Source organism: Oreochromis aureus, linkage group 16 (genome assembly GCF_013358895.1).
Source record: "Oreochromis aureus strain Israel breed Guangdong linkage group 16, ZZ_aureus, whole genome shotgun sequence".
NCBI lineage: Eukaryota > Metazoa > Chordata > Actinopteri > Cichliformes > Cichlidae > Oreochromis > Oreochromis aureus.
In genome coordinates this window covers 6853377-6875284 of record NC_052957.1, presented here as the reverse complement: position 1 = coordinate 6875284, position 21908 = coordinate 6853377, and the positions used below count along the sequence as shown (strand labels likewise).

Here is a 21908-nt window from a genome sequence, read left to right as displayed (position 1 = left end):
TATTGTAGGGTCTTGACATTATAAAGAGGGTTGAGGCCAATGTTGTTCTAAATTGGTGCTATATAAATTAAACTCAATTGAATTTAATTAAAATGTATTAAACTAAATATAGAACTGCCAAGCAAAGAAGAGGAAGACCACAGAGGAGGTTCAAGGATGCAGGGGGTTTATGTCACGGAGGAAGGTGCTAGGGATAGGTTAAGATGGAGGCAGATGATCCGCTGTGATGACCCCTAAAGAGAACAGGTGAAAGGTTAAAGAAGGAGAATATACAGGCCTGTTGAAGTTTTAGAGTGAAGTGACCACTAACTACTCATCAGGGTGGCTGTAGCTCAGGCGGTAGAGCAGCTACTGATCAGAAGGTTGGTGGTTCAATTCCTGTCTTCCCCTAGTCTGCATGCCAAATATCCTTGGGGAAGACACCCCAAGTTGCTGTCCGATGCATTCATCGGAGTATGAATGTGTGTGTGAATGTTAGGTAGAAAGCACTAAGAAAAATATGCTGTGTGAATGGGTATAAATGGGTGAATGCACAAGTTGTGTAAAGCGCTTTGAGTGCTCAAGATTGAGTAGAAAAGCGCTATATAAGAATGAGTCCATTTACCATTTTTGCTGTGACCATCTGCCAAAACTGGTTGCCAGGGAAAAATTTGTACTCCTCAACCAACCGTGTGGTTGCTTGAGGTTGCTGAAATTGGTCACAAAGAAGTGCAAAATGCTGCACCAAAAAAATCTTTGCAATCGCTTTGTTCTCTAGCAGATTGCAGCAGTTGACCGTAGTTTGCAATGGAAGACATCGGCTACAAACACTTGCCAAAGTCTATCCAAGTATCTATGAAGGATGTTTTTAGAGCAGCACCTTCTGTGTGACTGACAGTACCAGCAACCACCAGCAGCCACGTACCAGGTTCTCTCGCATTTGATATGGTAGACAACTCTAAAGCAATGCATACATGATGTGAAGCCCAAATACTGTATATTAAAATATAATCGAAAGAAGTAGAAATAAAGCATACTGGAGAGTCCTGCATCAGCAAGTGTAAAAGTCAACAAACTGTTTAAGCATATATTTTTTATATGACATATATGTCATTATAACAATTTTATGTTCTGGTCACCACAATAAAGTTAATTTAGATAACTGAATGAGTGGCAAGACTTGCTTGTAGCGCACAGATTTTATAAGCTGTTCACATATCCAGAGTCTTAAAAAATTAATCCTACGTGGAAATGCCTTAAAATGCTTTTCTTTTAAGGGGCGACTACTCTGGTTGCATAGATGTATGTTTGAAAACAGCCCTTTGCCTCCTTTAATGGGCTATATGACCTCACAAAATATTGTTCTTAATAATTTGTGGACTCATTTGATTTTTTTTAACTCTTTCTGAAAGAAACATGAAGTTCACTTTGTACATTGTGGTTTTTATTGGAGTCTGAAAGAAGCATAAACCGCAGTTTGCTTCAGCATGTGATTAACAGTTCTCTGCATGCATGTAGCTCGTGACATCTGGTTTCAAAACGGGAACATAGTAAAGGTGAAAAGGTGTTCGCCCTGGACTTTGGTCAACATTATGATGTCACAATGTCTTTGGTTGTCATTTATATACAGTCTATGGTATTTACACATTTTATATACCAGGCATTTAAATGCTTTAATACAGTTACATAAATAAACTTTAACTGATGCATTAAAACACCATGACGCATGTGTAACTTACATATTTATACCCTAATAATACAATATTATTAGTGCTTCATTGAAGTATAAATATTATTTTGTGAAAATATTTGACAAACGTGCCAGGAAATGTAACTCATTTAATATTTTTGTGTACTCTATGTGTACTCTATGTGTAACGTATGAAAACTATCTGCAGCTCTGTGATGCTGTAGATTAGAAATTTGAAGTCGTAATTTATATTTAATTTCAGTACTTTTCAAAATACAGAGCAGAGGCTTTACAATTTGCCAGCTATGACGATATATACCTTTTCTGGTAGGATATTACATCAGATTTACATAAAAACTGTGAGACTAATTTAATTACAGCTAATATCAGTAAAGACTTAACCTTTCACTTTAAATTAAACACTTTTATTTTTAGATCTAGTATGATTGTTTTGCATGCCATTCTTTCTTTTAAATCAAATCAGAGAAAAGCCAAAGACCAAGGGAGAGCAGAGTTATGTCAAAAGTTAAAGATTAATGGAGCATTTTCTGCCCACGTGATGCCGCATACAAAAGAAACTTTTGGTTATTGCGCTGACCTAGTGGAGCTGTTTACCTGCTGCTTGCTGCTGCAGGTGAGTTTGGAGGTAAACAGATAAAACTTGTGTACATAGTGCACATTCGGATGACTTGCATTTGTGCACTTTGTCAACAGAACAGTATTACGGCTGTAATTACAGGTTGCATGGATGAAGCCTCCTCGGCCCGCAATAAACACTCAGTGAACACCTGCATGCATGTTTCTTTTAACTGCACATTGTATGAACTCTGATCAGCTGAGTGAGACCCTCACTGAAACATCATAACTGCTCTCCAGTGACATGGTTCAGGTTTTTTGGGGGGTTTTTTTAGCGCACTCCGGTGAATAATAACCACACATACAGCCCTGTATTGTGCTCGGTCCTGTGGGGGCAGGTTCTATGTGGCTTTCATATTATACCACAAAGATCAAGTGCTTTACTTTTGTTGGGTTTGATGCAAATTTAGAGCTGTTGTTTTTATCCATTTGCAACACAAAACTCTGCACAAACTCAACTAAACCTTCCAGTTGTAGCGCCTCAGCCCTGTGGTGTTATGAAAGCTTAAGTATGAAAACAAAAATGCACTCTGTGAAGCTCCTAATCTGTCTCAAGGTCAAAAACACCCACAAACACACTGAACGCAGTCCATCAAAATGACATGTGACGAAGCAGAGCCTCTTTGCTCTTTGTGGGAGGATCTCATTGCAGTTCTGTTGGTTACTTAAATCCTTACTTGTTGCAAAAATACTCTAAAATCTGACGACCGGTTGCATCACATTCTGAAGAGTGTAGAAAGAAAAACTGCAGCTTTGTGATGCAAGAAAACAAATGCATCTCCAGAATTCTGTATAGGCGAGCATTCACGTGTAATTTGGCACTAAAGTATTGTTTACGATGTCCAAAATGCTTGGGATGTGTTTTAATGATCTTCATCTTCTTCCTTTCATAAATATTATTGCACTGGGTAAAGTAGTATAAGCAGGAGATGGTCACTCATTTCCTGCTTATTTATAGGCATGAGAAACGTTTATTCAAGGCTGGATTTCCAAGAGGAATCAAAGAGCAGATGCCTGAGTTGGATCTGTCCAAAGGTCGCAAAACTGCTCCAAAGCACAATGCTACATTCAATGATACAGTTTAACCTGAGCAGAAATATAAAACCAGAAATTTACTGTGCATCTAAGATGTAATCTGGTTCATAACCTCTTTAAATCCAACATTTGAGTTGTCTGTGATTCAAAATGTTAATTCATGATTTTAAAAGTTGCTAACTAGAAGCAAGTTTTTTTTTAACTTTCTGGAAGCTGTGTAATTTGTTATTAATCTTATCATCTTATCCTTGTTATTACGAGCACCTTCCACTTAGAAGAAATGTGAATAAGATATTAATTTACTGGGTTATCTGTGTCCTGCTTAGGATTATATAAATACAATGATCTCAATGGACTTTCCACCTTTTTGGAACACACAATGGAAAAGTTAATAATAGATGAACGGTAGTGCTAAAATAATAAACATTACAATTTCCATTTCCTGAAAATGTGCTTACTTAGCATCTGATAAGAGGTTAAAGATGTTTATACATTTTTTTGCATGCTCCATTAAAACCACTGACATTGATCTTCTCGTTATGATCCAATGTTCTGCTGGGACACCTGACTCCCAGCTTTCATTTAGATATTACTTAGACAAGCACTGTCCACCTAAAATGTGTTGCAGACTAACTCTGCACTTGTATGGAAATAGTACCCGCTGCAAGTCTGTGGTCTCCTCCCACAGGACAATGTGTCCTCCTGCACCTTAAAACAGCTCGAGGAACATAACAAAGACGTCGTACCTACATGCAGCTCTTTTGTCCTTATACTGCGGCTCCGGGTGGTTTGGGAAAATAAATTAGAAGTTTTTAGCTGAAGTGTATTTTATTTGTGTTTAAATAAAAGTCTAAATTGGAAGATTATTGTGATATTGAAATATAAAAATAAAATTATATTTTATTATTTTTCATCGCTCAAAATAAGCGTCACACTCGCGGAAGCCGGTATACCCGCCAAAACGCCGTGCATTTATCGAGACTTTCAACCCCAGGTAGGCCAATTATGGATCTTCGGATCCACATTATGTCAGCAGCTATTCTCCACCGTGAACTATGTTAAAAACAAACACCGCTCACACCTCACAGACGACAGCTTAGTCCTGCGTAAAGATGAAAGTGACTTCGTACAGCCCCGATTTGCAGACGCTGTGCGCAGAGGTTCAGGAGCAGAAGTTCCATTGTAAACATACTACGGCAAACACACTGCTTTTCAGCATCTATTTATTGACCACTTTTCACACACGGTTGCTGTACGCATACAGCCGGCTGCAGCTCACAGCCCGACAACACAAGAGCGGAGAGCACAGACTTTAAGGCGGCCAGGCGTGATTGCGGGTGCCGCTCAGGTGCGTCCAACTCCCATGCAGCGGCACTGCAGACCACGCCCCGCCACACACATTAACCAGATAAAATGCATATTTAGGCAGAATTTTGCAAATATCTATTTTTCATTTTTTAGCAGCATAGTGCTTTTTTTCCAATTATTTTTTAAAAGTCAGGTCAAGGCTCCAAAAGCCCAAAGGCGATATAAGGGTGGTGGCTCACAACAGTTTTTGTTTGCTACATGGATCATTTTAGTTCAGCTGGGTGTCCTTCCTTTTGTTAAATTTCTTTAAGAGTTCAAAATGTGTTAATTATATAAATAAAATGTAATTTTCTCTGTAGCACTTCATGGATTTCATAAGCAACACACTTTAGTTGTTCACACAAAGCATAAAGGTAAAAAAAAACAATATATACAGTGTTATCTTCATTTTAGATGTCAAAAAGTATTTGCGGCTCCCAGTGTTTTCTTTTGCGTGGAAACCGGGTCCAAATGGCTCTTTGGGTGTTAAAGGTTGCTGACCCCTGAGATAGACCAAAACTGTTTTTTGTAGCAGGTTGTAAACTTGTTTATTTCTGCTGTAGAGTTGGGAGTCTATGCGACTTGACTAATTTGTTGAGGAAGTCTCAAGTGGCCACTAGAGGAACTACAGTTTTTGGCCCCAGAGCACCACCCTGCATTCCAGAAGACCCAAAGGGGATCCCCCTGAAGATGCCACCCCCCGGGAGGTCCTGTGTTTAAGAATACTTTGGTGGTTTTAATGTTGAGTTTTACCATGATAACTGGTAATTACTAACAAATCCACTAATTTACAGACACAAAGAGAATCAGTGCAGCTTCTTTTAGCCCAGGTTCCTTCCAGTGGAATAATCCAGCCCTAAATTTAACTCTTAATGTGTGATCCAAGCAGGTTGGAGGTTGGGTTATTTTAGGACGAAGCTCTGTGAATGCACATGAAAACAAATGCAGTGCATATGCACTCTGTGCTGTCTCATTGCATGAGGGAGCAAAACTGACAGCGACAGGTAACATAAGCACGTATTTTGAGCCAGGTGATGACAATAGGCGCTTCAGTTCCTTTGTGATCTTTTTCAGAGCGCTCAACCGTCTCAAAGCCTGCACACACTGAGCCGCTACAAACAGATTACCAGCTCCACTATTAGTGGGCCGCTGTGTCAGGTAGCTGTCATTAGCGGTCAGGCGGCTGCTCTGTCATTTTGTGGCCATGTGACCTGCAGGTATGTCTGTCCCTGAAGGGATCCCGGGATGTGCAACAACATGCTGTGTTTACATCGGCTAAATTTGTACTCCCTGGATAAAAATATGAGGATGACCTGCCTCTTGTGGCCCAAAGTTGTCTCACATTTACCAGCCGCAGCTAAAGAAGGGATCCAGGTGCAAGATGGGAAATCTCTTATTCATCTATTCTTTATGCTTCTCCTCTTTTTTGTGCTCTGTTGCAATGAAGGTATTAAAGAACAGCTCAGTCATATTTCAATAAAGTCTGATAAAATACCCGAGGCCTGGCTCTTGAGGTCTCAAGGTCACAACACCTGATACAGAAAGATGACCAACCATCTGAGTGACCAAAGAAACAATGGTCGTAATCACCGTTTTGGGAGCACAACAGGGCTGTGGCCAGTTTAGTTTTTGTGGATATAAGGCCAAAGAGTTTTATATGTGCCTGACAACTCCACCACAGAACAATAAACATCAAAGGTCACAGTCTGGCCGGCTGTGACAGCCTGCGGCCGCCGTTCCTGAAATGACAGCCCTCGCTTTCAGGGAATGAGACTGCAAACATCTGACAGCTGTTTCCGATCAATAAGGCATTGCAGCTGAGTGGGCAGTGAACCAACGTGAGGCTTCAGGCAGGTGTGTTTGTCAAGTTTAAAAGGTGCTTGACCAGCTGCAGGAGCAAGAAATCAGCACTGCTGTCACTGAGGGGGTTTCGTTTTTATCAGCAGTGGAGTTATGCATGAGCTCAGACTGTTACAGCAGCTTTTCACTGCTCTAAGGAAGATCGGCCCACTGCTTTGGTTTGATTTCAGATTGCACTGGAGACTCCTAATGGCTTTGATGGTCCATAACGACAGTAATAAATATTTGGCCCAAATGACATAAGGATGAGTCTAGCTACCCCAGCAGAGCCACAGGTTCACCTTTATAGACCGAATGTCAGGTGTGCTGTGGCATCGAGCCCACCCGACATCTGCAGTAACCCAGAGCTTGTGATGTGTGATCTGCATATTTGGTAACTGAAGATGTCCAGATTAGACCCAAGTGTGTCTGCTGTGTGGGGCAGGTTGACATCTGTGGTTCTAATTGAGAGAAAAGTGACAGTCATACCTAGACCTCACTTTCCCCGGGCACATTCTCCAGCTCTTTTAGGGGGGTCTAAGCCTGCTGAGAGACATAATCGCTCCTTCATGACCTATTGAAGGGTTTCCTACCAGTAAAAAAAATGCCTAAAACACCTCACCTAGGAGGAATCCAGGAGGCATCCTGGACATACATCACCTGAACCACCTCAGTAGGTTCCAAATAAGGCTGACTTTGATAAAAGTCTAATGAAATGAACATCGATAGACAGCCATGTTTAAGTGAATAAAAGGACTTTGGCTTATTTTGAAACTCTGACTGGTCTTGGTGCACATTAAAATAATGTTAATTGGATAATGCTTCACGTTAAGTCCCCAAATAAATGCCAGGAGATTCAGGCTGACTACCTTTGGTGGTTGAAGAAAGTCTTGGAAGCTTGTGGTGACCCATTGATGTATATGGTGCATCCAAGTGCATTGTGGGATGGCAAACATGGCATGAAGAAACATATAAAAAACATAAATAAATAAAAGAAGGAATCATATCATATTTAACTGGTTTGCTCTGGTAAAAAAAAAAAAGAAAAGAAAAAGTTTAAAAAAAAATAGACCATGTACAAATTAATATCTGTATTTTTTGATACAGATGAATGATACAGTTGAATGGCTGTATTACCGCCCACCAGCAGGAGGCAGTAGAGTTCAAACTGTGTAAACCTTCAGCACCCGGAAAAGCTTCCTTCTGGTTAGCCACATGAATTTACTCTGAACCGGGTTCGATTTTATTAGTAAAATCTCTGGACAGTTTTTCCTACGTTTCTTCGCACCATCATGTCTTCAAAAGGCTGCAGCAGTGACGAGCAGTTTGAAGGACAGGCCGCAGTAAAAGAAGAGCTGAACAAGAAGGTAGCGTTAGCCCAAACATGCTAATATGGCTAATGTGGCTGTAACAGACCACAGGATGTCTCCCAAATACATAGGTTTTTGGTTATTTTCGTTATATATAATTATTCTGCCGCTTCTGTTAGCTTTATGTGTCTTAACAGATTCAGATAGTCTAGTTTTTATCGGTGAAACTTTCCGTGTTGCCAATTTACAGATTAAAGAGCAGAAGGTGCTTGTGGACGAGCTCTGCAATCTGAAGAAAAACAGGGTGAGTGGAGGAAGTGGAAAAGTCTCAAAATTTATTAGATCACATCATTATCTGTGCAGTTATGATGGGAAACACGCAAATCACATCCCTATGTTGTCAGGCTGGTGCAGTCATGTGTTTTGAGAGTGTAAATGTGGGTTAATGCAGATTGTTTCCCCCCCTCAGAAAGTCTACATCCAGCAGAGGAACAGTAACATCTTCTTCGTAGGAGACAGAAGTCAGACACTCACTTCCTGCAAAAGTAAGATGAGAGAAGTGTCTCTGATTGAGAGGTGAAAACTTCCGTGTTGGAAGTAAAGATGAACAAAAATTCTTAAAAAAATTTTTTAACTGAGAGTTTTTTTTCTGAAAAATGTGATACATCATGTGACAAACAGGGTAGATTCCAGATTAAGATGCAAAAAACAGATTTATCCCGCTTTGTTTATTTTTTAACATCCATCCATCCATCCAATCGTTTTCTGCTGCTATCCAGGATAGTGGGAGACTGGGGGCAGTAATCTAAGCAGAGAAGGCCAGACCTCCCTTCCCTAAAGACCTCCACCTGCTAATTTGGAAGAAGACCAAGGTGTTTCCAGGCCAGCTGAGAGATGTGATCTCTCCAGTGTGTCCTGTATCTATCCCAGGGCTTCCTCTTATAAGGACATGCCCAGAACATCTCATCCAGTCCAGAGTTGTTCTGATCAAAACTCCATTAGATTTTCAAGAATATGTCGATCAAACTTCAGGCGTCGTTATCAAGACAAGCTAAAGATTGAAAAGTCACCGGCATCACTGTGGGGGTGTTTCTGAGCCGCATTGTTTATTTTAGGTTTATGCATCAGAAACTGCTCAATAAAGGACTTTATTCAGACGTAGGTTTGAGAAATATTTGCAGTGAGGTAAAAAACAAACACTGGAAATGTTGGAAAGTCTTGTTACTCTTGGTTGTGTCAGTGCCCGGCTGTTTTTCTGTTCTGTCTTTGCCGGCTTTTCCTGTATTTACTCATTTTGAATTTGATGCCAGTGAAGTTGGGAACGGGGTCCCCGTTTTTTTTTTTTTTAATAATTAAACACTCAGCGTGTTTTATGCTATAATAGGACTGTAGTGAAGGCTCTTATGGCTTATGTAACTAGTGCATTGTTCTGTTTGCAGAGGAGCTCGATTATATGAAAAAGGAACTTCAGGATATCTGAGGCCACAGCAACGCCGCGATGTGTGGGATCTTCTGTGCGCTGAGTCTGGCGTCTGCTCACTCTCATTGGAACCAAAGAGTTTATGAACATTTAAAAAGGAGAGGGCCCAATTCGAGCCGGGACCTCACCATCACAGACTCAGATCTCAGCTATCGCTGTTTATTCTCTGCTCACGTTCTTCACATGAGAGGTCTCCTCACTGCTCAGCCGCTTCAAGACAACGCTGGAAACATCCTGCTGTGGAATGGAGAGATTTTCAGTGGCCTGCCGGTGACGCCAGAGGAGAACGACACCGCGGTTGTAGCTCAGCGGCTATCATCCTGCAATGCCCCTTCAGAGATTCTCGCTGTCCTGTCTGCTATTCGTGGACCTTGGGGGTTTGTTTACTACCAGAAGGCAGGAGACTACCTGTGGTTTGGCCGAGATTTCTTTGGTAGGCGGAGCTTATTATGGACATTTGACGCAGAGGCCGGCGAACTGACTCTAACTTCTGTGGCTGCTCACACTTCTGGTCCCAAACAGTGCGTGTGGCAGGAAGTCCCGGTAGCTGGTGTGTTCAGGGTTAACCTCAAGGCGGCAGCAGAAGCTGGCTGTGTGGCATTTGAGGTTTATCCGTGGGCTCATGCAGAAAGTGATGTCAGTAATGACACCATACCTCAGGTGTTGGAGTCTGTCCCGAGAGGCTGCAGTGCTGTGATGAACCAGTCGGGTCTTGAACTCTCTTCACCTGTTTTACCTATGAATGTGTCTCTTCCAGAAACATTAAATGATACAGAAATTCACTCAAACTCATGTCTGTCTGTGGAGGATCTGGAGAAGCTGCTAGGCAGCGAGGAGAAAACTGATGAGGTGAATCATCTCATCGACGTTCTCAGCGAGGCAGTGAGGAGACGTGTTCAGTCTCTACCTTTCAGGGCTCTAAACCTCTCTCCTCCTGTTGTTGACTGTGCTCGTGTTGCCATACTTTTCTCAGGAGGCATTGATTCAATGATCCTGGCGGCTTTAGCTGACCGTCACATACCTGCGCACGAGCCTGTAGACCTGCTGAATGTGGCCTTTAAACTACAGGAGCCCAAAAAGCAGAACAAGTCCTCGAGAAAGCCCAAAAACAAGCCCATAGATTTAAAAGCTGATCGGGAAAATTCCCAAGTGTTCAGCCCCTTTGACGTTCCTGACAGAATCACTGGAAGAGCTGGGGTCAGGGAACTACAAGAACTGAACCCTGAGAGGAAGTGGAACTTTGTGGAGATTAACGTAACGCAGGAGGAACTGCAGGAAAAGCGCCTGGAGTGCATCTGTCACTTGGTGCATCCACTGGACACGGTGCTGGACGACAGCATCGGCTGTGCTGTTTGGTTTGCTGCAAGAGGAGTGGGATTCATCGCGGAGGGCGACCACCAGAGGCCATTCACATCGTCGGCAAAGGTGACAAAGAGCGGAGTTTCTTTTGTAGGAAGTAGGGTGTGAGAGCTCAGTATAACTTCTTTTTAATTTGATGAAACTGTCCTTTGAGGAGGATTCTCAGGAATAAAACAGTTTGGGTCATAAATGGTGTTAAAGGCCAATTTAAGATAGATTAGGATTATTGTGAGCTTTGAATCATGTAAAGCTAGAAAAATACAGAGCTGGTGGAAAGCAGAATTAGTCCACATTTAATTTTAAAAACTTGTTATCAGAGACGTTTCTGATTTTTGTTCGTTTGTCGTGAGTGCAGGTAATTTTGACCGGAATTGGAGCAGATGAGCAGCTGGCTGGTTACTCAAGGCACCGAGTCCGGTTTAAGACCTCTGGACACGAAGGCTTGATCCAGGAGCTGGCCATGGAGCTGGGCCGGATCTCCTCCAGGAATTTGGGCAGAGACGACAGAGTGATCGGGGACCATGGAAAGGAAGCTCGGTAGGTCTATAAGTGAAGCTTGTTTTGTCTGTGTGGTGGGTAAGATGTTTATTTTAATGAATCTGGGGTCTTTTAAAAACATGATATAGAAAACAACAGCAAATCTGTAAAAGCTGCGCACTTTCTTTTTTTTTTTAAACATCAGGAAGGAAAACTCCACCTATCTGTTAGACATCAAGGATACACATGGGATGTTCTAAACATTTTACTGCCACCTGCTGTCAGTAAGCGGAACCATTCAGGGAAAAACTGAAAATGAAAACAACTTGAAATAATATTTTTGTTCATGTCTAGTTAAAATTTAAGCAGCATGCTGTTTCTGTTTGATTGAAGGATGTGCCGTCCATTTCTGTGAATTTTCTACAGGCGGAGATTTTAAACTGAGGTGTCTGTACACTGATAATGAAGCTAAATACCACACTTTCATAGCTTTAATATAAGGTTGTAAACTGGAATGGGTTTTGAAATTCTGGCTGATACACAAATTATATTTTTAAAAAAAATTGTAGTTATTGTGATAAAGTCTCAGCTTTTTTTTCCTCTAAGTTTGAGCTCTTTAAATATCCGAAGTGGAATAAATGTCCTCTTATTTGCAGATCGGCTGGTATAAGTTTTATTTGTCAATAAGTGCAAAGAGCGCAACAAATTGTGCTCTTTGGGAATTTTTAGTGTAAATAAATCATAATTTGACAAAAATGTTTATTTTTTCATTTAATCATAATTGAACTGAGAGTCATGAACAGTTAATACAGCTCCCCTCCACAGCACTCTCTAAGGTGGCTAAAAAAAAAATATCACAGTGGGTGTTTTATCTCTTGATATTCTTAAAAAATTAATGCCATGTATGAAATCATGACTGGTGTACTGGTTGAAACTGCAGCTCAGTGTAGAATTTATTTTGAGCACCGCAGATTAAAGCCGCTCTCCTCTGTGGACTCTCTGCAGGTTTCCGTACTTGGACGAAGACGTGGTGAGCTACTTGAATTCGCTTCCCGTGTGGCAGAAGGCCGATCTGTCGCTTCCCCGAGGAGTCGGCGAGAAACTACTCCTGAGGATGACGGCAAAGCGACTGGGCCTCGGTCAATCGGCCGTCCTGCCCAAGAGAGCCATGCAGTTCGGCTCCCGCATTGCAAAGATGGAGAACAGCCGCGAGAAGGCCTCGGACAAATGCACAAGACTCCACATTGTTTAGATTAATAAAATAACATTTATAGAAAAGATTCATCATAAAATTAAAGGTGTATTTACAGTCACACACGATGATTTTCTTCTTGGATCAGTTTAAAAAAAATAAACTTCCTTTTACACCATGTACGACTCAATGTCCTGAAGTTTTTCTTTGAAGTACAGATCGCATTCTACATATGATGGCAAGTTTCCAACATCAAAACGCCCAGAAATCTCCTGAATGTAAACAGGTTTCCTGAAAAAAAAAAAAAAGAAGAAATACAACAGTCTGCCATCATCTAAGCTTGAGTGTCATTTAAGTGTATGAAAAATACAAGAACAGATTCAAAATGAAACCCTGATTCCTTCTGAAACACACAAAAAGCTAAAGTTATTTATTTAGAGTAAAACTCAGATTTCTCTCAGCTGAAATTACCTCGGGATGAGCCAAGACACAAAGTTTCCCGGAGCGTCTTTCTCTGTGATCGGAGCATCCTGCGGATATATGAAGCTTCTCATTAATAATAAAAACATAACTTAATTGTGGAGTGTCGGATTATTTCGTTTACCTTTTTTTCCTCGAGGAAAGTGTCCAACAGAGGAAGACTTCTTTTTGAAAACACGTAGAAACAAGGGCACTGAAAACCAAAAATAGTCAGCGCTGTGTTCTGAGTCTGAGTAAAGTTCCATCTTTTATTTACAGTCTTTAATCCCAAGATCCTTGAGTGTATATTTTACCACATTCTGACCATTTGTGTTGAACTTACTGCTCTCCTGGACTTTGTCTCTGAGGGAAGAGGCTTCTCCTTCATACAGAGGACACGAAGATCAGTGTCTGCCTCCAGGATTCCATATTTCTGGGTTTCTGAACACACAAACATAGAATACAGAACTAACAGGGAAGAAGACGCAAAGCCACAGCTGATGTTGGACACGTGAACAGCTTTATTAACCTCACCCTCGTCTTTGCACTGATACGACAGCACAAGGCAGCTGTCTTCACACTTTGACTGGACATCAGAGAACCTCTCTTTAACTTTCCTGAGGCTGAAATCTTCTTTGAAGAGGGTGTCACTGTTCAGGATGGACAGGGAGAGAGCTACATCTCAGAGCTGTTTACACACTCAAAACTACAGTTTACCATGAGCTAAGGAACACAAACTTACCCTCCGATAACTATGACATGATCTTCTATGTTAAAGTGCTTTACAGCGAGCTGCAGGCAGGCCACGGCGCCTAGTCGTTCCTGGTGAAGGACGAATCAGTCCAGTTAATCAACCAGATCAGAGAAAAAAAATCCCTGCCTGACATTGGAATCAACAGCTTACTTAATGCACAAGAGCTTCAGCATATTTAATGAAACTATGCAAAAATTTACCTTCATGCTCTGACTATTTTCAGAATTACAGGCCCTCGAAGTGCACAGGAGTGGGTTGAAAATTTGTGTGCTTTAATTATTTTTTCCTCTCACAATTTCACAAGTACAGGAGATATCCACAAGAAGTTTTCAGGGCTGAAAACTCATTTTTACATCCACTCCAAATTTCACACTCTAAAGGCACGGGGTGTAAAATCAATCTAGTCGCAGTTTTTATCAGAGCTTAAATGTCTTTTGGATAGAGCGTGGTGTGTTGAAAACCTCAGCACTGCGGTGCATGTGTAAAAAAATCTTTAGATTACAGGTCAGTGGACGGTATGGATGCGGAGTGTAAAGGATTACATCATTGCTTGTCGTCTGGTCGCTGAGGATCTGGACATTTGTGAAATTTGTCGCCCATTCTTCAAATGCCCTGAGGTACAGAGCGTTGGTCTGTGGAGATCAGCAGAGGATAAGAGTGGGTCACAGACCTGCACGTTACCGATGAAGGTAGAAAATATCTGAACTGTAAACAGAACATTTGAAACAAGACCAAAGCATTATAAGCAAACTTTAATCATTACATCAGAAGAGAAGATACTCATTGTGCCTAACATTTTATCTCTATCTATTTGACTAACATGTAAAGGGAATCAGGGAACTATCTAGGATGTGTTTGTACACACATATTCGAACCTGGTTTATCATTTTAACAGTTACGCAGAGTCGGATCAGATTCCTGTGAAATGGAGTTAGTTATTGGACCTAGCTACTGGTTATTTACCACGACATAGATGGTGTCCACGGAGCCGGACACGGTCAGCGCGTGGATCCAGTGTGAGCTCAAAGGGCACCGACCGACGGGCAGCAGCGGCTTGGCGACGTGCGCCAGGTCGGCGAACCTTCCGGTGGTGTCCGCCAACACATCTCTCTGGAGCCTGGTTCCGTACCCGGCGGCGAGAATCAGGGCTTTCATTTGAACTCTGTAACCCGAAGGGCTCCCGGCGAGCTGTCAGGTGCTTTGCTGGGAGACTCAACGGCGCATTAGCGGGTACAAACCAAGAGAAGTTGGTCAAAGTTTGAAAACGGTCCACAGACCAGCTTCTGAATATTCTCGCGAGGTTAGCATCCAACTAGTGGCAGGATACGCAAGATCCGCGGTCTGCTCAAACACTGAGAACATCGCTTCCGGTTGCTACTTTCTAAATTAAAAGTAAATCTCCTAGGAATTTCACTGTAAAAGAAGATTTGTAGGATTTTAGCTGTTAAACAACAAAGCCGCAAATAATGGAACGATTTAAATAAAAAACCCAATAAAAAGTGCTTGCAGTCATATTATTGAGCTATAGATTGACAGTCAAATTCCATACACAGTCTAATCACACATAAAGGGCACTGCCAGGGGCAGGAGTTCAGTGTAAAATTGTTTATTTGTGAAATATTGCCAACAAGTGCAGTCCAGCTCAGAGATTTATTCAGAACAGAAACCTTTTTTTTTCTTTACACAAATGTGCCAGCAAATGTACAGAATATCACTGTATTACTAAACTGCTGCACATACCAGTGTGCACATCTGGAAAGAGACATTAGTCCCATTAGAAACACAACAAACAAGAGTATGTATGTAATGTGGGATGTAACTGTAGGATCCAGTGATAGCAAGAGGATATTTACAGCGAGTACCATCTTATTTTAATTTACCTGTAATCTGTGTGGTGATAATCATGGCGAAATGTATTTGTAGTTACTGCAGCAGTACACATTTTAATATTAGTTTGTCTGTTGTTTCATATAAAACGGAATGCATTTTAATGCATATTTATTTACTTTCTAAAAAGTAAATGTCAGTTAATTTCACTGTTTAACAAAAATGCAGGAGTGTTACCGTTTTCCTTTTTTTAAACCGCAAAATATCCTACCTAAACATTTCTTTATCAACCTGTTTCAAGGAAAACATCAGCCAATGTATCATTATTGGATTTTCAAATATTCACAAAAGTTTCAGAAATCCTACAGTCTAGGTTCCTATAAAGAAGAAGATGTGGAAAAATAAATGACCCAAAAGCAAAAATATCTTCTTCCATCATGTTGTTTACTTTTCAGTCTTAGCACCACATGTGACAGAATACAAATTCAAGTCCATTTGTGTCTCCTGTGAATTCATGCTTCTTCACTGCGGGGCCAGCGGGATGCCCCGGGCGTCGGTCACTTGGCCCTCCTGCAGGTTTTTGACCAGCTGAGCCAGCCAGCGTTTGGTGGTGGTGTCATCCTTCAGCACCTGGGCGAAGGTGCTGTCCTTCAGCTGGTCGGGTAGACACTGACGGAGTGCCTCTCTGGCTCTGAGGAAGGAACAACACAAAACCTCCTTTTAATGAAATTGAACTTCAAACTTGATGAAAACACTCAATGAAAGTGCAGAGATATCCTTTCCAAAAAATTAATGTCAGGTTAAAAAGAAGAGTAAGGCAAAAATAAAAAAAATATAATTGTCCTAAAAGATAAACAGCTTCAACATGTAGTGCATTTTTCTGTCTATGCAGTTATTCCCAAGTGTTTCAAACAAAGCTGCAGCTATTACATCTAATACAACCTGTTATCATGAACTGTTTTTACACACACAAACATCTCATGGTGTAAAAACTACCAGTGTATTTTTGCAATAGCTCCTCCTAGTGGCAAGCTGATTGAAGTCTTCAAACAGCGAAGCCAGTGTTATACAGATCAACAGTTAAAACTCGCAAGCACACAATAAACTGCAACAGAGTAAAGATGCTCTACCTGAGATTATCTGAAAGGCGAAGGTAGCAGCGGACAACGTGCTTCAGCAGCCGAGCTGATGGTTCTTTGGAGAGCTGCAGCACCATTTTACCCTGAAGATGCAAACATGATGGAGACAGCAGCTGTAGTTACATCCAGCAAACAAAGATCCCGACCCACACACCACAAATCAACAAATTATTATTTAAAGAAAGCACTCAAACTACATTTGAGTTAAAGATCAGTGTGAAAGCCTCAGAAAACTCCTGTTAATGTCTCGATTTATTTGACTTTTTTCCCTCCTAATGATTTCACCAGGTTGCCCACACCTCACAGTTTGAGAACCACCAAACTGGATCAAAATTTTTTATTCTGACTGAAGATTAAAGTTCAGCTGTGAACACGTGACAGGATTTTACAGCGTGCTCTTTACACATCAAAGGTAATGAATGTGACATGGGCTCATTTTCTTCTGTCCTTGGTACATTTATTTGATCAGCTCCCTGTAGATGGATTACATAAATCAAATCAGTGGAGTGCAGTAAATATTGTTACTATGCTGCTCTCAACATCTCAAGGGTTTATTTTTTTAAAAATTTATTTTATAGGCTCAATCATGTGACATGAACCATGCTGCATGCCACCGCAGCCTGGGTTAGTTTGTGATGTCCGTGCCCAGTTGGGTTTTTAAAACACCAAAAAGAAACATTAACACAAGACTCTAGGGTTCAAACTGCAGTGCAACGAACTGATTCCTTTTGAAAAATAAAGTTTAGTTTTAATATGAAGTTTACGTTCTGAAGTTAGGGAATTTCACTTGCTGATAATGACTGAAAATTAATTGTTGAAAAAAAAAACTAACTGTGGACCATTTCTGCTTGGTCATAATTGACAGCGAAGTAAAGATGTGACTTGATGCAGAATTTCTGGTGGTCAGTTTGTAAAAAGCTTTGAACAGACAATTGGTTTTTAAATATCAGTTAGTGTCAGTTTATTCCGAACGGTTATCAAAAGTTTTTAATTCTGTCTGGACTTTTCTACAAATTACGAACAGAAATCAGTGTGATTAAACCACTCTTCTTGTAACTGATGATGTGTCAATATGGCACAGAAAGTCTATCTGATCATGTCCATGCATATCTTTACAGCAAACACTTACAAGGATCATTGCCACATGGGAGAAACGCTCATAAGTCTGGCATATGTAAGCCAGCCCTGTGTCATCAAGCAGTATCTTCTGCAGTATGAAGGTAGCAACCTGAAAAAAATAAACATGCGTATAAAGATTTCTCGCTAGTAGGTGTCAATATTATGCTGCGGGCTATCTGTAAAGGTTTAGACTACTTTAAAAACAGAATAGCTGCGTACCGTCTTAGAGAGCTCACTTCCTGATTCCATAATGCGGAGACAAAGCGGGATGATTTCAGTTGTGAGAAGAAAGTTAATCACTTCTTGTTCATCCGTTTTGACCAAGGCACCTGCATTAAGTACAAACAGACATCTTAACACCTGTACACGCACACTTTGAATGATAAAAACTCGTTTCATAATACAATGAGAGGAGAGCATACCTATGACTCCAAGGCTGGTGAGGCGCAGGTACTCAAATGGGCGCGTTTTGCTCACAGTGTGCAAAAAGGGATAAAGGAAAAGGGGAATGTGGGCTGCGAGGAAAGCCGACCTGGCAAGATATTAAAAATTAAAAGAAAAAAGAAAAATACTTTTAAATCAGTGTAACCACACTCGTATCAAACACATATATCGTATTTTTCGGACCATAAGGTGCACTGGATTATAAGGCGCACTGTCGATGAACGGGTCTGTTTTGATACATAAGGCACCAGATTATAGGGTGCATCGAGCGAAACAAAACAGTCAGATAGGTCAAACTTTACTCAACTCATTCTTCTTGCTTCCTCTACTTCCGTACCATTGATCCATTAATGTTTAATTCTCTCACAGCTGCTCTTTCCCATGTTGTTGCAGTATATTAATGACTAACCTCATATTGTGGATGGATTGTCTCAGCTGTTCTCCTGACTGAAGTTTGGTCTGTTTACAGCATCCTGCCACACGATTGCGTTTGTCCCTAACCATCGGGAACCCTCAGGTTAACTTGTGGAAAGTTAGCGTTCATCCTCCAGCTTCACTGTGTTTATGTTATGCTAACATAGCTGTGTCGCTAACGATCACGTAGCACATCACTAAATACCAGCTAGTCCAACTTCAGTAACCCTACAAACATCACTGCTGTTAAGTTTTCTGTGTTCATTTATATTGTAAGTACGGAGCCCCGCAAGGGACATGGGAGAAAAAAAAACATTAAGATGAACTTTTGCGAGATCTCGCAAATGTTTTGGCCGCATCCTTCGGAGGCCACCAGCTTGAAGCTAACCGGGAGGTCAAGGCACGATGTGCCTTGTTCCCCCCGGTTGTAGTGGGCCTCGACCTCCTGTTAGCTTCGAGATGGTGGGTAACAGACGTTTTCGAAAACGTCGGAGCACTTTTGCAAATATGTGATGTCTTGATAAACCGAGCAGATATTTGATGTTTACACAGCTACATTCACACCGGAAAATATCTTAAAAATTTATTTTGTGACCCAGAAAGAGTAATATTAAAACAAAGTAGCTGCCGCCATTGTTAGAAATGAATTGGCTGGGCCGCGCTATGAATTCTGGGATAGGTTGGGTAACGAAGGATACACCGACTCGGCCTTCAAATGTGACCTGCGAAGTATGCAGTCCATTTTGCGAGATCTTGCAAAACTTCATCTTAATTTTTTTTTCTCCCATGTCCCTTGTGGGGCTCCGTATGGAAGTGATAGCAGAGCTGTATGTTTTAATTCTTTCAGAAATCTCTCAGTCAGAACACGGTATATCATGTTTAGGTGGAAACTAGCGAGCTAACTTCCTGCTAACTTCTAACTCTGTTAAATTTAATAAATTCTGTTTTCATGGATGCCTGGATGTTAAACTTAATTGTTACACCTGGTAAAGCAGCAACACTGATCATTTTATTAAAGATGAAAGAATTTAGACAGTTTTTAACTCTCACTGATACCGCAGTGTTCGTTTGACTGTGGGACCTGAAGGGGATGGAGTTTGGGCCTAGATACTCCGAGTCTGCGAGGCTCCTGACTGCGGTAGCTGTAATGCTCTGACAGTCCATGAAGCGGTGCGGCTTTGTAACTTACCAAAGTCGTACTAAAACATTTTTTGACAGATTTTTGAGTACCGTGTACAACATAAAATCGGTCCGAGGTCAGTAAGCACAACCAGAATCCATACATTAGGTGCACCGGATTATAAGGTGCACTGTTGATTTTTGAGAAAATTAAAGGATTTTAAGTGTGCCTTATAGTGCGGAAAATTAGGTACTTTCATTTAAGGCTTAAAAGCCTTGTTTGTATCAGTGAAAAGAAAAGGTGAGGTAAAACATAAAAAAAGAAGCATGGTTTGAGTTTAGTTTTCTGAAATTCCTGATTGAAACAGAACAAATGAAGGTAAATAAAGTGGATAAAACTCAATCTGCTCTGTATTAAAGGCTTTCTTTAGTATTACTGTGCTCTGCAGTAAAGGTTTTTCTTTAGTGTGACACAATTAAAGCTTCTAATTGTCCCCTTACCGTGTCTCTGGGTGTGAGGCAACACACTGCAGGAGTGCCAAGGCATTGCACACTCGGTTAGACTGATGTGCTGTGAGTGTCGGTGGGTTAATGGATGGATAGATGTTCACTATTTCCTACAACAAGAAAGGAATGCATCAATGGTGCACAGCAAACGACACTGGGCAAACAGAACTATAGAGATGATGGATTACTCCGTCATCTCTGAGGTATTAACTCACAGGTATTAACTCAACAAGTGGTATAAACTCTAATGGTAGGTAGAGATAAAAAACGCTTACAACCATTTCAAGACCTAGTGCCCTGGAAGTGTCTTATAAATTCAGGTCAAGTTTTAAAATATACTAAGAGCTCTTAACAACAAGCAACAAGTACCAATGTAACATATTATGTACATAAAAATAAATATAGCAAAATAATTCAGAGTAATGAAGAAGGGTTTAGTAGCTCACTTCATGTGAGTGGTCTGTAAGGCCTAGCTGCTGTGCAAACATGGCATGACTTGTAGTCCCTGACACTAATGGTTGTGCTGAATCTTTGTAAAGCCTATGGCGTAGCTTATGTAAGTAGCCATGTTGTCAACATCATTTATGTTTTTGTGCATTATGTGTTAATTAGTGTGTCTTCTGGTGTTTTATATGTGGAGCCAGCCGACAGGAACAAATAAAATGCTGGTACTTTATTACCTATATATCTTTCTCCAGTAATCTGTTGACATTTGTGAATCCTTATATTGAGGAGATTCCTTATATTGAGGAGATGATCGTTATTCTGTCACTGAGAAATTCAAAAACTAAGGTGAAATTAACAGGGGGAATCTATAGTACTGGATAGGCCAATCACAGTACGTGCTGTGGATGCTGTGTGTGTTAAATTTCTAGAAGGGTGCATGTCCAGTTATGCCATAGGGTTAAAGATTCAGGTTTGATTTGAAGCATAAATTCCTAGTAACACCCTAACAAAAAAAAAGAAAAAAAAAAAAAAGAGAGAGATCCTGATTTCCAACAGGTAGAGAGAGGCAACAGATCTTACCTGCAGGAGAGCAGCGATAGTGCCACAGGAATGCCAAAGCATCGGTGCCAAGTCTGGCACAGATTCGCGTTTCTTGCTGAGCTCCAGCAGGGCATTCTCTCTGGTCTCTGGGCTGGACAACTCATTGATCCACTGATAGATCTTTTCCCGGTCTACCTGAGCCAGGGCTGTGACATTAGATACAGCCTGTAAAAGGCAAAGTGAGTTTAAAAAGCATGTCGTCTTGGGTCTGTGTTTGAGAATGGGTGGTCAATGTTTTATGTAAATCAAACAAAAGGATGAGGAAGCTCCATGTTAAGACGGTTCGAGACTTCAAAGCAAAGTAAGGTGAAATTACACTCACCGCTCCCGTTGCAAGCATTCTCCGAGGCTCTCTGTGGCGTCTTTATGTCGTTATAAACAACTAAATTTGATTAAGTGTGGTGAACGTGGTTGCAATGCAAGTAAGTTGGCGTAACTAGCACGAAGCTAGCCCGAGCTGGCTGCTAAATGTCCTGGCCTATGAAGACAAGTACCCGTGTACATTAACATAACTTCAAATTTGCCGAAATAAGGGGAAAATGAATACTATCAGTCTAATTTGTGCGCTTTAAACCACACTAATTAGCTCAAAACTAAACGTAATTCACACTAAAACTAAAGCGAGGCTTAGCTTGGCAGACCCGTAGACAGCCTTAATACAAATAAGTGAAATATCGCGAGATGAAGATCCTCGGTCATTACTTCCGTTGTAAATTTTCACATTCCCGCCATCAT

The 21908-nt window shown here is 41.0% G+C and overlaps 4 protein-coding genes across 5 annotated transcripts; 2 read left to right on the top strand and 2 right to left on the bottom strand.

Moving 5' to 3' along the window:
• Nucleotides 1–7688: 7688 nt before the first annotated feature.
• Nucleotides 7689–9414, top strand: LOC116309460 (ASNSD1 upstream open reading frame protein). Its single transcript, XM_031726062.2, has 4 exons — nt 7689–7893; nt 8087–8140; nt 8306–8381; nt 9276–9414. Exons 1-4 carry the CDS (start codon nt 7819–7821, stop codon nt 9314–9316), a joined length of 246 nt encoding a protein of 81 aa, XP_031581922.1. The 5' UTR covers nt 7689–7818; the 3' UTR covers nt 9317–9414.
• asnsd1 (asparagine synthetase domain containing 1) lies at nt 9297–12465 on the top strand. Its single transcript, XM_031726060.2, has 3 exons — nt 9297–10741; nt 11031–11212; nt 12158–12465. Exons 1-3 carry the CDS (start codon nt 9335–9337, stop codon nt 12402–12404), a joined length of 1836 nt encoding a protein of 611 aa, XP_031581920.1. The 5' UTR covers nt 9297–9334; the 3' UTR covers nt 12405–12465.
• Nucleotides 12466–12483: 18 nt separating this feature from the next.
• zgc:136439 (uncharacterized protein LOC678627 homolog) lies at nt 12484–14900 on the bottom strand. Its single transcript, XM_031726061.2, has 8 exons — nt 14521–14900; nt 14100–14189; nt 13546–13625; nt 13338–13453; nt 13147–13244; nt 12949–13017; nt 12816–12874; nt 12484–12635 (listed from the first exon to the last, which is right to left on the bottom strand). The coding sequence occupies exons 1-8, from the start codon at nt 14710–14712 to the stop codon at nt 12515–12517; spliced, it is 825 nt and encodes a 274-aa protein (XP_031581921.1). The 5' UTR covers nt 14713–14900; the 3' UTR covers nt 12484–12514.
• Nucleotides 14901–15147: 247 nt separating this feature from the next.
• cnot9 (CCR4-NOT transcription complex subunit 9) lies at nt 15148–21831 on the bottom strand. Of its 2 annotated transcripts, XM_031726067.2 has the most exons (8): nt 21496–21829; nt 21153–21338; nt 20121–20236; nt 18065–18174; nt 17862–17971; nt 17653–17751; nt 16515–16606; nt 15148–16075 (listed from the first exon to the last, which is right to left on the bottom strand). In XM_031726067.2, the coding sequence occupies exons 1-8, from the start codon at nt 21511–21513 to the stop codon at nt 15907–15909; spliced, it is 900 nt and encodes a 299-aa protein (XP_031581927.1). In that variant the 5' UTR covers nt 21514–21829; the 3' UTR covers nt 15148–15906. The 2 variants fall into 2 exon arrangements, with proteins under 2 accessions (XP_031581927.1, XP_031581926.1); XM_031726066.2 differs by having other exon boundaries at nt 17862–18174; nt 21496–21831.
• Between the last annotated feature and the right edge of the window lie 77 nt (nt 21832–21908).

Excerpts from the sequence above, each read along its gene's own strand:
- LOC116309460 (XM_031726062.2), top strand. The coding sequence starts at position 7,819 with ATGTCTTCAAAAGGCTGCAGCAGTGACGAGCAGTTTGAAGGACAGGCC. Across the intron at positions 7,894-8,086 it reads AAGAAGAGCTGAACAAGAAG|ATTAAAGAGCAGAAGGTGCT; the intron begins GTAGCGTTAGCC and ends GCCAATTTACAG. Across the intron at positions 8,141-8,305 it reads GCAATCTGAAGAAAAACAGG|AAAGTCTACATCCAGCAGAG; the intron begins GTGAGTGGAGGA and ends TCCCCCCCTCAG.
- asnsd1 (XM_031726060.2), top strand. The coding sequence starts at position 9,335 with ATGTGTGGGATCTTCTGTGCGCTGAGTCTGGCGTCTGCTCACTCTCAT. Across the intron at positions 10,742-11,030 it reads CATTCACATCGTCGGCAAAG|GTAATTTTGACCGGAATTGG; the intron begins GTGACAAAGAGC and ends TCGTGAGTGCAG. Across the intron at positions 11,213-12,157 it reads GACCATGGAAAGGAAGCTCG|GTTTCCGTACTTGGACGAAG; the intron begins GTAGGTCTATAA and ends GACTCTCTGCAG.
- cnot9 (XM_031726066.2), bottom strand. Across the intron at positions 20,237-21,152 it reads CTATCGCTGCTCTCCTGCAG|GAAATAGTGAACATCTATCC; the intron begins GTAAGATCTGTT and ends TTCTTGTTGTAG. Across the intron at positions 16,607-17,652 it reads CCCATGTGGCAATGATCCTT|GGTAAAATGGTGCTGCAGCT; the intron begins GTAAGTGTTTGC and ends TTGCATCTTCAG.
- zgc:136439 (XM_031726061.2), bottom strand. The coding sequence starts at position 14,712 with ATGAAAGCCCTGATTCTCGCCGCCGGGTACGGAACCAGGCTCCAGAGA. Across the intron at positions 13,454-13,545 it reads CATGTCATAGTTATCGGAGG|TGACACCCTCTTCAAAGAAG; the intron begins GTAAGTTTGTGT and ends CATCCTGAACAG. Across the intron at positions 12,636-12,815 it reads GTGTCTTGGCTCATCCCGAG|GAAACCTGTTTACATTCAGG; the intron begins GTAATTTCAGCT and ends TTTTTTTTTCAG.